The 12,343-nt window shown below is 50.8% G+C and overlaps 1 protein-coding gene across 3 annotated transcripts; it reads right to left on the reverse strand.

The window, feature by feature from the left end:
- Positions 1–2,222: 2,222 nt before the first annotated feature.
- On the reverse strand, positions 2,223–12,015 carry PFDN4 (prefoldin subunit 4). 3 transcript variants are annotated; one of them, XM_070419732.1, is made up of 5 exons: positions 11,806–12,011; positions 7,291–7,398; positions 6,454–6,594; positions 4,721–4,837; positions 2,223–4,438 (listed from the first exon to the last, which is right to left on the reverse strand). In XM_070419732.1, exons 1-5 carry the CDS (start codon positions 11,827–11,829, stop codon positions 4,307–4,309), a joined length of 522 nt encoding a protein of 173 aa, XP_070275833.1. In that variant the 5' UTR covers positions 11,830–12,011; the 3' UTR covers positions 2,223–4,306. The 3 variants fall into 3 exon arrangements, with proteins under 3 accessions (XP_070275833.1, XP_070275834.1, XP_070275836.1); XM_070419733.1 differs by lacking the exon at positions 7,291–7,398 and having other exon boundaries at positions 11,806–12,015; XM_070419735.1 differs by lacking the exon at positions 4,721–4,837 and having other exon boundaries at positions 11,806–11,995.
- Positions 12,016–12,343: the final 328 nt, after the last annotated feature.

Raw genomic sequence — 12,343 nt, forward strand, 5'->3', positions numbered from 1 at the left:
AGGTTGATCAGACAAATTCTACCAATAATTCAAATGTGACTCCCAGTTGCAGTACAATTGTGAATGTCGGCGTTATCATTACAAACCAGGAATTATGACGAGTATCCAGTGTCCCTTTCCAACAGAAATGACCCTGCCCACTCTACCCACTATTACTTGTGCCCTTGAACTTGGTCCTAGGCCAAGTTCAAGATTCCAGGTGTTCTGCTGGCATAACCAGACACTGTCCCTCAGTTCACAGGATAAACTGAAATGGGTTCCCAGCGAGAAGGGTCTTTAATGTGGCTCCTAGGCCACTCCTCTGCTCTCTAATTTCCACCCCTAAGGGAAACCCTGAATCTCAAGCTACTATGAGCTCTCCTTGCATCTCGGGGGAATGCTAGAAGATTCTACACTTGCACATCAGTATTGCCATGGAGCGGTGGGTGCACAGACGTGAAGCCCCGGGTTCAGGTTTGAGTCTAGACTCCTCTGCCCAAGGGCTGAGGAACTCTGAGCAGGGCCCTAATTCCTCCGGACCTTCATTGCTCATCAGCGAGATGGAGGCGGTGGTAACAGCAGCCTGAGCCTTACAGGGCTGCGAGGACTGGGTTAGCCACAGGGATCTGCTGGTTACCAGCAGCCTGTCGGCATCACTGCCATGGATCGAGGTGAACTGTTAAGTCGCTACACGAATTGGTCATCCTGCAGCTGCCTTTGCCTGTAGCAGTTCTGGGGTTAAGATCTATTACTCAAAGTCACTGCCCAATGGGAGAAACTTTATTTCAGGGTTTAATCTTCTGAAAAACAATTTTTTTTTTCCTGAGATGGCGGTGTATTCCATGCTTTCTAACGTGGCATTACTCGTCAGTTTTCCTTCTCTGCCTTAGCTACCCGGAAGCTCAGAGCATGCTAACCTAACATGTGGACTCTGGCCAGTTTATTTTCCCTTTTTTACTCATTGCTATTCCTTTTCTTTCCCCCATGTTATATTCATGTTTTGTGTGTATTTGAGAAGCTATCTGAAATTCCTTTTGGGTAAGTAAATGGACACAAAGAAAATCACCAACAAAATCAATTTCCCAAGCGCAGCCTGTGCATTCACGAACAGCGCGTTTGCTCAGCAAGCTGCAAGGCTGGGGCGAGTTATCTCACCTCTGCAGCCTCTCCCTGTCGGTACAATGAGCGCCCACAATAGAATCTCCTTTAAAGGGCTGTTGTAAGGAAGGAAGGAATTAACTCATAAAAAGCATTCAGGGCGGTGCAGCGTACAATAAGGACTCATGCTAGTTCTTGGGGCTGAAATCATTAGAATTATTCCAGGTATCAGACTGGTGGCTTTTCCAGAGAACCAGCTGCTGGGAATACACACACACACACACGCCCTAATTGCTCTTCTTCAAATGTTTTATACCAAATCTGGAAGCCAACCTTTAAATTCTGCCCAGTACATTAATGCGGTGCGTGTGTGGCGGGCGGGCGGGGGGGGGGGGGGGGGGGGGGGGGAGGTAATCTTGGATAAAGAATTGTGTTGGGGTATTGCTGTTTTCCTGCCTCTAAAAATGGAGCCATACGATGCCATTTTATGTCAAATGATACACATGTTAAAAGTGATGCAGCAAAGTATCAGTAACCCCTCACCACAGGCACTGTTTGTCCGGCTTGCATTGGTGCTGCAATGACAGAGCGTAATAAACTCTTGTTACTGTGAATGACATCACACTCCAAAGGGCCCTTGTTGAACGTCACGCATTGGCTGTACATAGCGCTGGGCCCATGACCAGCACCTGCCTTTGCCTCCCCCATCACACCTTCCTCCCTCCAGAGCTGATGACAGCTCTTTCTTCTGAAGCTTTGAGCCAGGCTAGTTCTTTAGCTGAACCAGAATCACCTGGTGGGCTTGTTACTAAGCGAAGGGAAATAAGCCAGTCAGAGAAAGACAAATACCATGATTTCTTATATGTGGAATCTAATGAACAAAATATATAACAAACAAAATAGAAGCAGGCTCATAGATACAGAGAAGAGACTGAGCTGTTATCTCATTGAGTTTGGGGGGCTGGGTGAGAAGATAAAGCAAAAAAAAGAGAAAACCACTCATAGACACAAACAGTATGGTGACTGCCAGAGGGAAAGGAGGTGGGGGAGTAGAAGAGAGTAAAGGGGGGGATGCGTGGTTTCCATCACTTGACCTTGGGCGGTGAATGCACGATGCAATATACAGATGATGTACCATAGATTAGTACACCTGCAACTTATATAACTTTATTAACCAATGTCACCCCAGTAAACTCAATAAAAATGAAAAGCAAAACCCACCAGTTTCTATGAAATCGTTGTTGAAGGCCATGCCCATCACATGGTCAACATCACGCCCAATTGGGGAAACTTTTTCAGGGTTTAGTCCTGGGGAAGCTGCATGTCTAGCATCTGCAGGCTCTGCTCCCCCACGGGTCTCCCTGTCTCCTCTGCTGGCTGCCAAACGGACATTTTACGTGAGTTCACCTGATTTTACTGTAACAAGAAATTAAAAAAAATATTTTTAACTATGAGAACCAAAGAACACGTGTTTTGCAAGGCTGTGTGCCTCCTCCCTTCGCCGCGTCTCGCCCGGCAAGACCTGCATTCACCTAAGTCGCAGCCTCCTCTCCTTTCTCTGCCAATGGGCTCCCCGCACCAGGGACAGCAGTGCTATCTGTATCCCTACCTCCGCCTCTCTGCAGTAAAACCCACCTACCAACTGCCAATCACCTTAGAACACTGCTCCAATCATGCGTGTCGCCTTTCTAGTCAAAGCCCTTCTGAGACTCCCTGGCCCCCAGCTGTCAAAACTCTATCCCAAATGGCCGTCCTCCCCTCCCCATCTGGATTCTGGCTGAAGGTGGCCCAGGGCAAACACCAGCTGGGTTCTGGAGGGAGAAGGGGTCAGAGGGTCCAGTCTCTGGTTCTCTTGCTGCAGGGATGTCACAGGCTGTGTCCCCCCTGGATGAAGGCAGCCCTTCCCTGGGTGAAGGGTGTGGCTACTCCCTCCCTGGGCCTCTGAGGGCACAGAACGCTCCACCTTTGTAACCTTGGCCAAAGTTTTCTGAATTATTTTAACCTAAGTGATGTACTTCCTGCTATGACCTGACTGATACATCTCCCCAGCCTCACGCCTCTACGTGAACACTCACCAAGTGCATGCAAGAAAAAATATCCTTTCACCAGTCATTTTCCAGAATTTGAATATCACTATTTGGAAACATTTTGCAGCAATTTAAAAGTTGCCTTTATGTCATGAAGAATTTTAGAATTCTATCTTTAAGCCTAAACTGTTGCTGAACATTAAACCAAAAAATATAGTATGTAATGCTTAGCCTTGAAGGTTAAAAATGACATTTCCTCTTAAAATTATGTATATTTAATCCTAGAAATATCCTCATTTTTGTATTATGATCCTTCCATAGGTATTTTGATATATCAGTGCCATCTGCTGGGAAGTTAATATACCATTAGGTTTCTAAATCCCAAAATATATGTCTTTTGGGGGGCTGGAGGGGATAAATGTACTCTTTATTTAAGAAAAAAGCCTTATTTTTAAATACACAGCTGCTTAACTTCTACATCATCACCGATATAAACCCCAATTAATTACAAAGCACTAAAATAAAGTCTGAAACATAATTTTTAAAACACACTAAACATTTCTATTGATACATCTCCTGGTTTCTAGAATATTCTTATGTGGTTCTGCTCTACTTTTGTAGGAAGCTCAACAAGTCTCAGCATGAGCTGGCTCTTTTCCAAAGATCCATGATACTTGTATGTAAGAGAAAAGTGAAATATATATGTTTAGATATAATATATATTGCATGTATTTAAATAAAATATATACATATTTTTCAGTACATGACAAAGTTTCAGGTGTGAAGTGAGTAGACAGGTATAAGATTAGATCTTTCTGGAATTCTTTCGCCAACTCTAAAAAGCAACTGTAACAGACACATATAAACAACATGACACAACTGTTAAATTCTCTGATAAAAATTGCAACAGATGTTCTAAATGATAATATAGAAACATAAGATTGCTTAACTGATTTTAATAACATGACACAAAACCCCTACACTTGATAGAATCATTATGCAAAATACATAGATGAATCTGTCTTCTTTTAAAAATATAAAATAAATAAGCAAGACATGTGAAAATAGGCAAGTTTCCATTAAATAAATGAAATCTTTTTTAAAAAAGAAAGTTTTGCTTTCCATATCATTTGAAAAAGGAAAATTATCATTTAAACAATATTCAAGTTTATTAAACAAATTTTAAAGGTAATGTAAAATGTTTAGCTTTCATCAGCTTCAAGGTTTATGTTGCTCCCAAATTTTGCATATAACTGAACTTTCAAATCTGCTAACACCCGCTGAATGGATTCCACTCTGGATTCTAAGGCGTCAATTTCTTCTTGCAAATTTTTCTGGGGAAAAAAAAATTGTTTAAGTTAATTCTATTCAATTGGATGATTTCTAGCACCTGTGGCTGAAAAAATATTTGGGAACACTTTTAGGTCAGAACTTTCTAAACTTGAACAGGCAGCTACATACATAATACTGATAATTAGATCTCAACCAAAAGTCTGAAAATGGGCATTTTTAATTCAGGGCCTATATTGCTTATAAGATAAATCAAACTTGTTTTCTCAGTTTTGGCTGATTTCAAAAACATAAGAGATAAAAGGAAATTAATTTCTAAATTTTACCATATCTGAATAAACAAAGAACCCTCCATAAACACGTCGGCCACTTCTGCTAAACACTGCGTCACAGGCATGGCTTCTGCCGGAGCCTCTCCAACCGCCCATAAGGTAACTATGCAACTAGAGGAAATGACAAAAATTCATGCTACCATGAACAACTAAGATAACAATTCACAGTCAAAACCTGGCAGAAATTTTTGAGCCTTTCCATCTAGATTACGTACTCCATGTAGGCAGGGACCAGGGTGTCCTGTTGTCCGTGTACCTAGTAAGTGATAGAAACCGATAGAGCAGTGGTTCTCAACCTGTGGGTCGCGACCCCTTTGGGGGTCGAACGATCCTTTCAGAAAGGATCCAGAAAACACATATATAATTACATATTGTTTTTGTGATTAATCACTATGCTTTAATTATGTTCAATTTGTAACAATGAAATTGGGGGTCACCACAACATGTGGAACTGTATTAAAGGGTCGCGGCCTTAGGAAGGTTGAGAACCACTGTGATAGACTATACACTCCATAAATACTTCTGAAATGAATGAATGAATTGCAAAATGAAGGTTCAATATATTTGTGTGGCAGGGGCAGGGGTGGGGCTGGGAAGGATGGAGGAATGTTCACAATAGTGACAAAAACTTCTCGTGACATACTTGCAGGGGTATTTTAGGATGGCTAAAAAGAAAACCAGAATTATACAATTTTACTATGAAAGAAAAGACTTCAGCATAGAAGGAGACTCAATGTTTCTACACGGACTTAGGAGTGTTAGTTCTACCTGAGGTTTATTAAATGTGCATTTAAGTCATGAAAAGTTGTGCTTTTATGACATTTAAAGCAGGAAGACAAACATTTTAAATAATATTCAAGCTAATTAGGCAACTTTCAAGAGAATTAGAAAATATTTAACTGCCATCAGCTTCTCATACACAACGCGACTGCCCTCTCAGGCATAGCTGGAGGACCCATGAACTGGAAACTAATTTGCTAAGTCTCAAACACATCAATGAACTTACACTGACCCAGTAATTACACTTCACTGATTATTTTCTTTAAGAATTTCTTAAATGTGAGCAAAGATTAAAGTATAAAAATGCTCACTAGAGCATCACTTCAGGAAAATACTGGAAACATTAGGAGGACAGTGAGCTGAGTCAATGTCCACCAACATGGCATTAAAGTCATCAAACATGGTGTTTTAACGTACGTGTGCCTGGCCCAGAGCAGGCTCCCAGGGAGCATCTGCTGGATAAATAAACATTAACGGGAGGAGAAAACACTACCGGGATGTTAACTGACCAAAAGGTGAAGCGAAAGAAAGAGGAGAGGACATAAGGGAAAGGCATGGAGATGCTCATCATGGACGACCACCTCTGGGTAGTGGCACTGCGGGTGGTTTTTCTGTTGCTTTGTAATATCCTGTGCTTTGTAAACACTTTTAACTCAGAGTGCAGGCTCAGGAATCGCAAGCTCATTCCCCGTGTCACTTTGAATAAGCGCCGAAAGCTCTCTAAGCCTCTATTCTTCAACTCTAACTGGAACTAATGGTACCTGTCTCACAGAGTACTTGTTAGGATGAAATAAACTCACACTTGAAACGCATTCGGAGCACATGTGGGGCACTCTGAGACCCAGGAAGTATTACCCAGCATCCATTACTTTCCCTACTTCTTTGTAAGGATACAAATCCCAATGTAAGAGTCAGAGTTCATGACCCAGGGAAAGACTTCAATATACCTTTGCTTCTTCTAACATGTCTTGTGTTTCTTCCTGAGAATGGCTAATGAAAACATCACCAATCTGATAAGGTATCATTAAGCAGTCTTCATCTGCAAGCATGATGTCCTCGCAGGCATCTTCTAAATTCTGGAGTTGTTTCTGCAAATGCAAACGGGAACAGCAATGAACAATGTATTCAACATTCCCCGATAGAGCTAGCAGCCCATTTTAATTTGGGGACACCAACTCTCGGAGAGCTCACTAACACGCTGATCTCTGGATACTTCCAGATTGCTACAAGCGTGCTGCGGTGGACCGCGGGAATCTGTGGCCACTCACACTATCTCCTACCTTAACAGTCTCTCGTTTTGTAAGCTCTGCCTTCCTGTGGGAGAAGGAAAGCAAAGGCAAACACGAATCTACACCTCTCAGCCGTGCCTGGTCATAGGATGGAAACAAAGAACTTGAATTCCACCAATCTAACGCAGGGAGTTGCACAAGCAGCGGCTGGGCACAAGGCCTCCAGTTTACAGGGGCAGCTGGGTGGCAGCGCAGTGCCCTAGGTCTGAAGAGCAGGCAGCTGGCATGGAGACAGCAGCAGTGCCATCCCAGCCAAGTGCTCTGAGACATGGTTCTGGGACCTGCTCCTGGAACCTTGGCCTAGAGTCCCACCTCTCCACAATCTGTAAGTTTTCTCACACCCTTAAACAAGGTTTTTCTTCTTAAACTAGAGTAGGTTATGTCATCTGCGACAGAGTCCAGACAGATATAAGCACAAGTTATCGAATTCAGTTTTTAAGAGCTATTGCATAAAGAACTTTAATTTTTCTGAAATAAGATACATCTCTCCAGTACCTTTTTTACATCTATTTCTTCCTTCAGCTCTGTGATTCTACTCGTATTCCGTGCAAATTTGTTTATCTTTTGTTGATCTTCAAAAGTAACATTGACGTCTTCTGCAGCCTGAAAAGAGTTAAATGCCAGACTCTCCTTAGTTTGGCCTCACTTGTTATAAAGGAGGAAAGAAAGGCGTACCTGGTTTCAGTAAGGACCCCATAGCCTGGCTCAGTGGCCACACCCTCCCCTCCCCTGGCCTCTGTGACCAAAGGCATAAGGTCTGTACACTCTGATTTCTCCAGAGGGCGAAGCACCCTCTTGTCTCAACCAACATGGAGCTCAGTGGTCAGAACAGGACGGCAGACCCTGAAAGTCGGCCCTCCCATCACAGGGCGCTCATCATCCCGTAAACAGCTTCGCACACACCAGGCCCATCATCAGACCCAGAGGACATCTTGAAAAAAGTCCTTTACGTCCCCATACATACAGCTTTGAATATTCAACCTTGCACATACTTTCATGAACACAGACGCTGGTGAACACTGGCCTGTAGCACAGAAACCAAAGGCAAGTCCTTGCAGACAATCCTAGCGTTCAAGTCGTTTTACTTCACGATAACTCCAAGCGAATAGGGCACAGAGAACCCCGAGTTCCTGCTCTCCCACAGAGTCCAAGTACTGAGCCCCGAGAACCCATGTCCTTACAGGTGCACAGTCATCGCGAAAGACCGGGCTTCCCAAACACACAACGGGGGCTCAAGGCAGGGCTTCTGAATTTGAACCTGAATCGTGCTCATCGGTCACATGCACACGGTCTCTGAAAAGTTGCAGAGAACTGGGCCCTGCTTCCCACCTGTCCAGAACAGGCGCTTCCTGTTGGAGCCCCCACAGCCCTGCACACACCTGGCCCTGGAGTGCACTTCCTCCGCGGTGGCTTTCTCACTGGGGTTCGGGCTAAAGGGGGCGGGGAGGCACATGGGCCTGGGTGAGCCGCATGCCACCCAGCGAGTGCCGTGTGCAGAAAGGGAGAAGCCGCCCCTTCCCTAACAGCCCTGCCTTCCCTTTCCATCTCACTGATCTAGAACATTCCTACTGCCTGACGCTTCATTTCTGCAGGGAGGGCTTAATTCTTAGTTGGGGGCCCGTGGGGGTTGAGGGGTCCATTCACCCCCTGAAACTATGCAAAATGGCATGTGTGGTATGTGTACTGATCGGGAGGGGTCTTCACAGCTCTCATCAAGATTCTTAAAGGAACCCCCTATCCCACACCCCCCAGGTAGGAACTCCTGCTTTAACAAAAGCCAGAAGCAGTTACTACCGCTCACAAAGCCGTAAGAATTCATGGAAAAAGGAGTTGTTTTGTAGTATTTGAGGCAGCAGAGTGGTGGAAACAGAGTGGATTCACACCCACGCGAGCAGGAACCATGGCAAATTTCCCAATTCTCTGGAGCCAGCTGGGGTGTGCCATCCTTTAGTGAAGCAGGGAAGCCATGCCCACCTCAAGGGTGGCAGCATGGGCACCCAGCAGAGGGCCTGCGGGTGAGTCACCTCCCACCGAGGGCCAGCTAGTGCTCTACTTCCTGACTGTTCACCAACAACCATCACACAGGAAGGACACCCAGAAGGTGCGAGGTGAAAACCGAAATCCCTGCACCCCGACGGCCCTTTCCGTGAGACTCGTCTCCCGTGGGCTCTGGGAGGAAACAGAAGCAGTCAGTCCTCACACTGGGCGCGGGTGTGACCAGCAGGTCTCTCGGAGAAGGAAATGCCGGCCAATGTCAGTCTGCTTCTATTTTTGTCTTTTAAAGGTACCTACTAAGTCTCTGAGACACAACTATGCTCTGTATTTTCACGCACCTTCCCTGCATACACTCACTTAACAATTAGTGTCTCCTCGGTGCCAGGCAGTGAAAGGGGAGCCGCCGTCCTGCCCTGGTGAACACCAAGCTCACGTCTGGTGGAGGAGACGGGCAAAACACAAGGTTTTCTGCTGGAAGGTGACACAGGTGGCGGGACAGGGGTGAGTGCTGGGGGATGTAGGGAGTGAAGGAAGGTCGACGGCTCCTGTGGAGGGAGCTCCCTGCGGAGGGAGGTGCACAGGTACCGACTGGAGCCCCTGCATGGCCACCAGCCGGTCTTAGGACTCAGAGGGGAGAGGAGGGGACGGCATCTTCTCAGGAACATTCTCCGGGATCGGCCAGGGACCCGGCAGGCAGGTGCTACAACCCGGAAGGCCTCCGACCGAAACCAACGCAAGGGGCTCCCGTGACACCCACCTCGTCAGCCCAGGGGGTCCTCCAGGGGCCGAGGGGAGTCTGTGCAGCCTGCCTCCCGGGGCTGTTCCCAGCAGTGGGGACACTAGGAGAGGCGGCCGCACCACCAGCGGGCTCACTGAGAGAAGAAGCAAAGCCTCTTACCGTTTTCCTACCCTCAGGGTTCAAGCTCTCCCCCCATCCAGGGCCTTTCCCACTTTCCTTCTGTTCCAAGCACCGGGTCTGGAGGAGAAACTCCCTCCCTGGGGTGCGTGCCCCCTTCCCTCCCGCGTTCCCGTCCCTCCTCCCTAATCAGCGGCCCACACCTGACCACACAGCCGCGCTCTGGACACTCCTGTGTGACCCTCGATGCCTGGCCTCCCTCCAGGAGCCCGAGGTCTGCACGGCCAGGAGGCCGAGGGGATAAAACCACGGTCCTCCCATCCCATCCCAGCAGCCTGCGCCATAGGACGCACCCCCGAAGCTCGCTGAATGCAAGAAGGAAGAAATGCTGGTGATGAAAAATGGGGCAAAATCCTGGATCCAAATCCTTCTCCTCCCGGTGCCCCAACATGGACTCCTCTCCTCACTTCAGCTCCCACACCTGCAGGTGGGGTGAACCCCAACCAGCCCCCCCACCCCACGGCGCCAAGGCCACACCTGACCCCGGCCCGTCAAACACAAACCCGAGGCGAAGAGGGTGCACCGAGCTGCTGGCAGGACCGGCCTGGGCCCCCTTGGCGCTCGGTAAGACAGTGATGGAGGGAGACCTCGGCCTGGCAGCCCGGGGGCCCCCACGTGGGCAGCGCACCCTCCAGCTCGGCCTCCGAGGGCGCTGGCCACCCCCTCGGCACAGGCGGGGAGCGGGGGGGGGGGGCGCCAGGGGGAGCGGGGCCTCGCCGCCGGGACGGGGAGCCTCCCCCGGGCAGGGCCTGGCCTCCGCACCCGGGGCTCCACTCCCGGCTCTGCCCCGCTCGGTGCCTCCCCGTGAAACCGGGGTGCACAGGCTCTGCCCCGCTCGGTGACTTCCCGTGAAATCGGGGTGCACAGGCTCTGCCCCGCTCGGTGCCTCCCCGTGAAACCGGGGTGCACAGACTCTGCCCCGCTCGGTGACTTCCCGTGAAATCGGAGTGCACAGGCTCTGCCCCGCTCGGTGCCTCCCCGTGAAACCGGGGTGCACAGGCTCTGCCCCGCTCGGTGCCTCCCCGGGAAATCGGGGTGCACAGGCTCTGCCCCGCTCGGTGCCTCCCCGGGAAATCGGGGTGCACAGGCTCTGCCCCGCTCGGTGCCTCCCCGGGAAATCGGGGTGCACAGGCTCTGCCCCGCTCGGTGCCTCCCCGGGAAATCGGGGTGCACAGGCTCTGCCCCGCTCGGTGCCTCCCCGTGAAACCGGGGTGCACAGGCTCTGCCCCGCTCGGTGACTTCCCGTGAAATCGGGGTGCACAGGCTCTGCCCCGCTCGGTGCCTCCCCGGGAAATCGGGGTGCACAGGCTCTGCCCCGCTCGGTGCCTCCCCGGGAAACCGGGGTGCACAGGCTCTGCCCGCAGGAGTGGGGGAGTCACGTGTGCGGGCTCCCCCGCAGCTGCCATTCGCTCCTCGCTCCCCCCCCCCCCCATTTTATTTTCCTTCCACCTCTAAGCATCTGGGAGACTTACTGGAGGGCAGACCCTAACGAGGCGTTCAGCAGGGTTTGGGAAAATGAAAAATAAGGAAACAAGTCAAAGCTGCGCTGGAACCAGCCGAGCTCCGAGCTGAGTCACCGCCAGGCCCCCAGGGGCTCGGGCTCCGCTCGCACCTGTACGCGGGACCTGCCCTCGCCGAGGTGCGGGGAGGTCGGGAGCGTGGCCGCCGGGGCCGCGGGGCGGCGGGGCCCGGGCTCGGGGCAGGACCCCAGGCCGCGGGGTCCGCTCTGCTCCCCGCAGCGGCGCCCCCGGGGCAGGTGCCTCCCGACCTGGGCCGCGGCCTCCTCACCTGCCCAGGGCGGTGCAGGCGCTGCCGACCCGCGTGCCCGGTGCGGGTCAGACGTGACAACGCGGCAGAGCGCCCGGCGTGGTGGCCGGCGGACCCCCGGCTCCCCACGCCCCGTGACGCGCCAGGGCCGCGGGACCCCCGCGCTCGGGGCGCCGGGTGCGGACCGGCCTCGCCGCGGGGCCGCCCTCAGGCTCGGGCGCTCGGCCCCGGGCCCCACGCCGGCCTCGGGGATGAGCACCCCAGAGCCGCCCGCCCGGCCCCTCGGGCCCAGCGCCCGCCGCCCGAACACCCGCCCGCGAGCGCCCACTCACCGCCTTCTTCATGGTGGCCGCCATCTTGGGACTGGACCACGGCGCGCGGAGGGGAGGGCTGAGCCCGCGCGGTCCTTCCCGGCCCCCGCTCACTCCCTGTGGGCCCACAACTCCCGCAAAATACACCACCGGCTCCAAATTCCCTCCTCCTGGATCTGCGACCGAGGAGGGCGAACGCCTGGAACCCAGGGAGGAGATGGGCTCTGGAAGGACTTGGTACGTGCCAGTTAAAGGGACGGGCACCGCCCTGTGCGCCGACAGAAACGGGGGGGTGTGGCGAACGGCCGCAGCTCCAGCGGCGGCCAACAGGGGGCGCACGGCGCGGCGGGGCCTGGAGGGGATGGCAGGGAAATTCCTTTTCATCAATCCCACAAATGTATAGAGAAACTGACCTACCTCTCAAAAGGCTAATAACGAATGGCCCTGGCAATAGTACGTGATATTGATGTGCCCCGACAATTCAGACGGTATAGAGGGGGAAGCGCTCCTATTCACCAACCTGTTCAACAACATTATGGAGCGATTACAGTACAACTGA

The sequence above is a fragment of the Myotis yumanensis genome, unplaced genomic scaffold, assembly GCF_028538775.1.
Source record: "Myotis yumanensis isolate MYYU_CA2020_CCGP unplaced genomic scaffold, mMyoYum1.0.hap1 SCAF_7, whole genome shotgun sequence".
NCBI lineage: Eukaryota > Metazoa > Chordata > Mammalia > Chiroptera > Vespertilionidae > Myotis > Myotis yumanensis.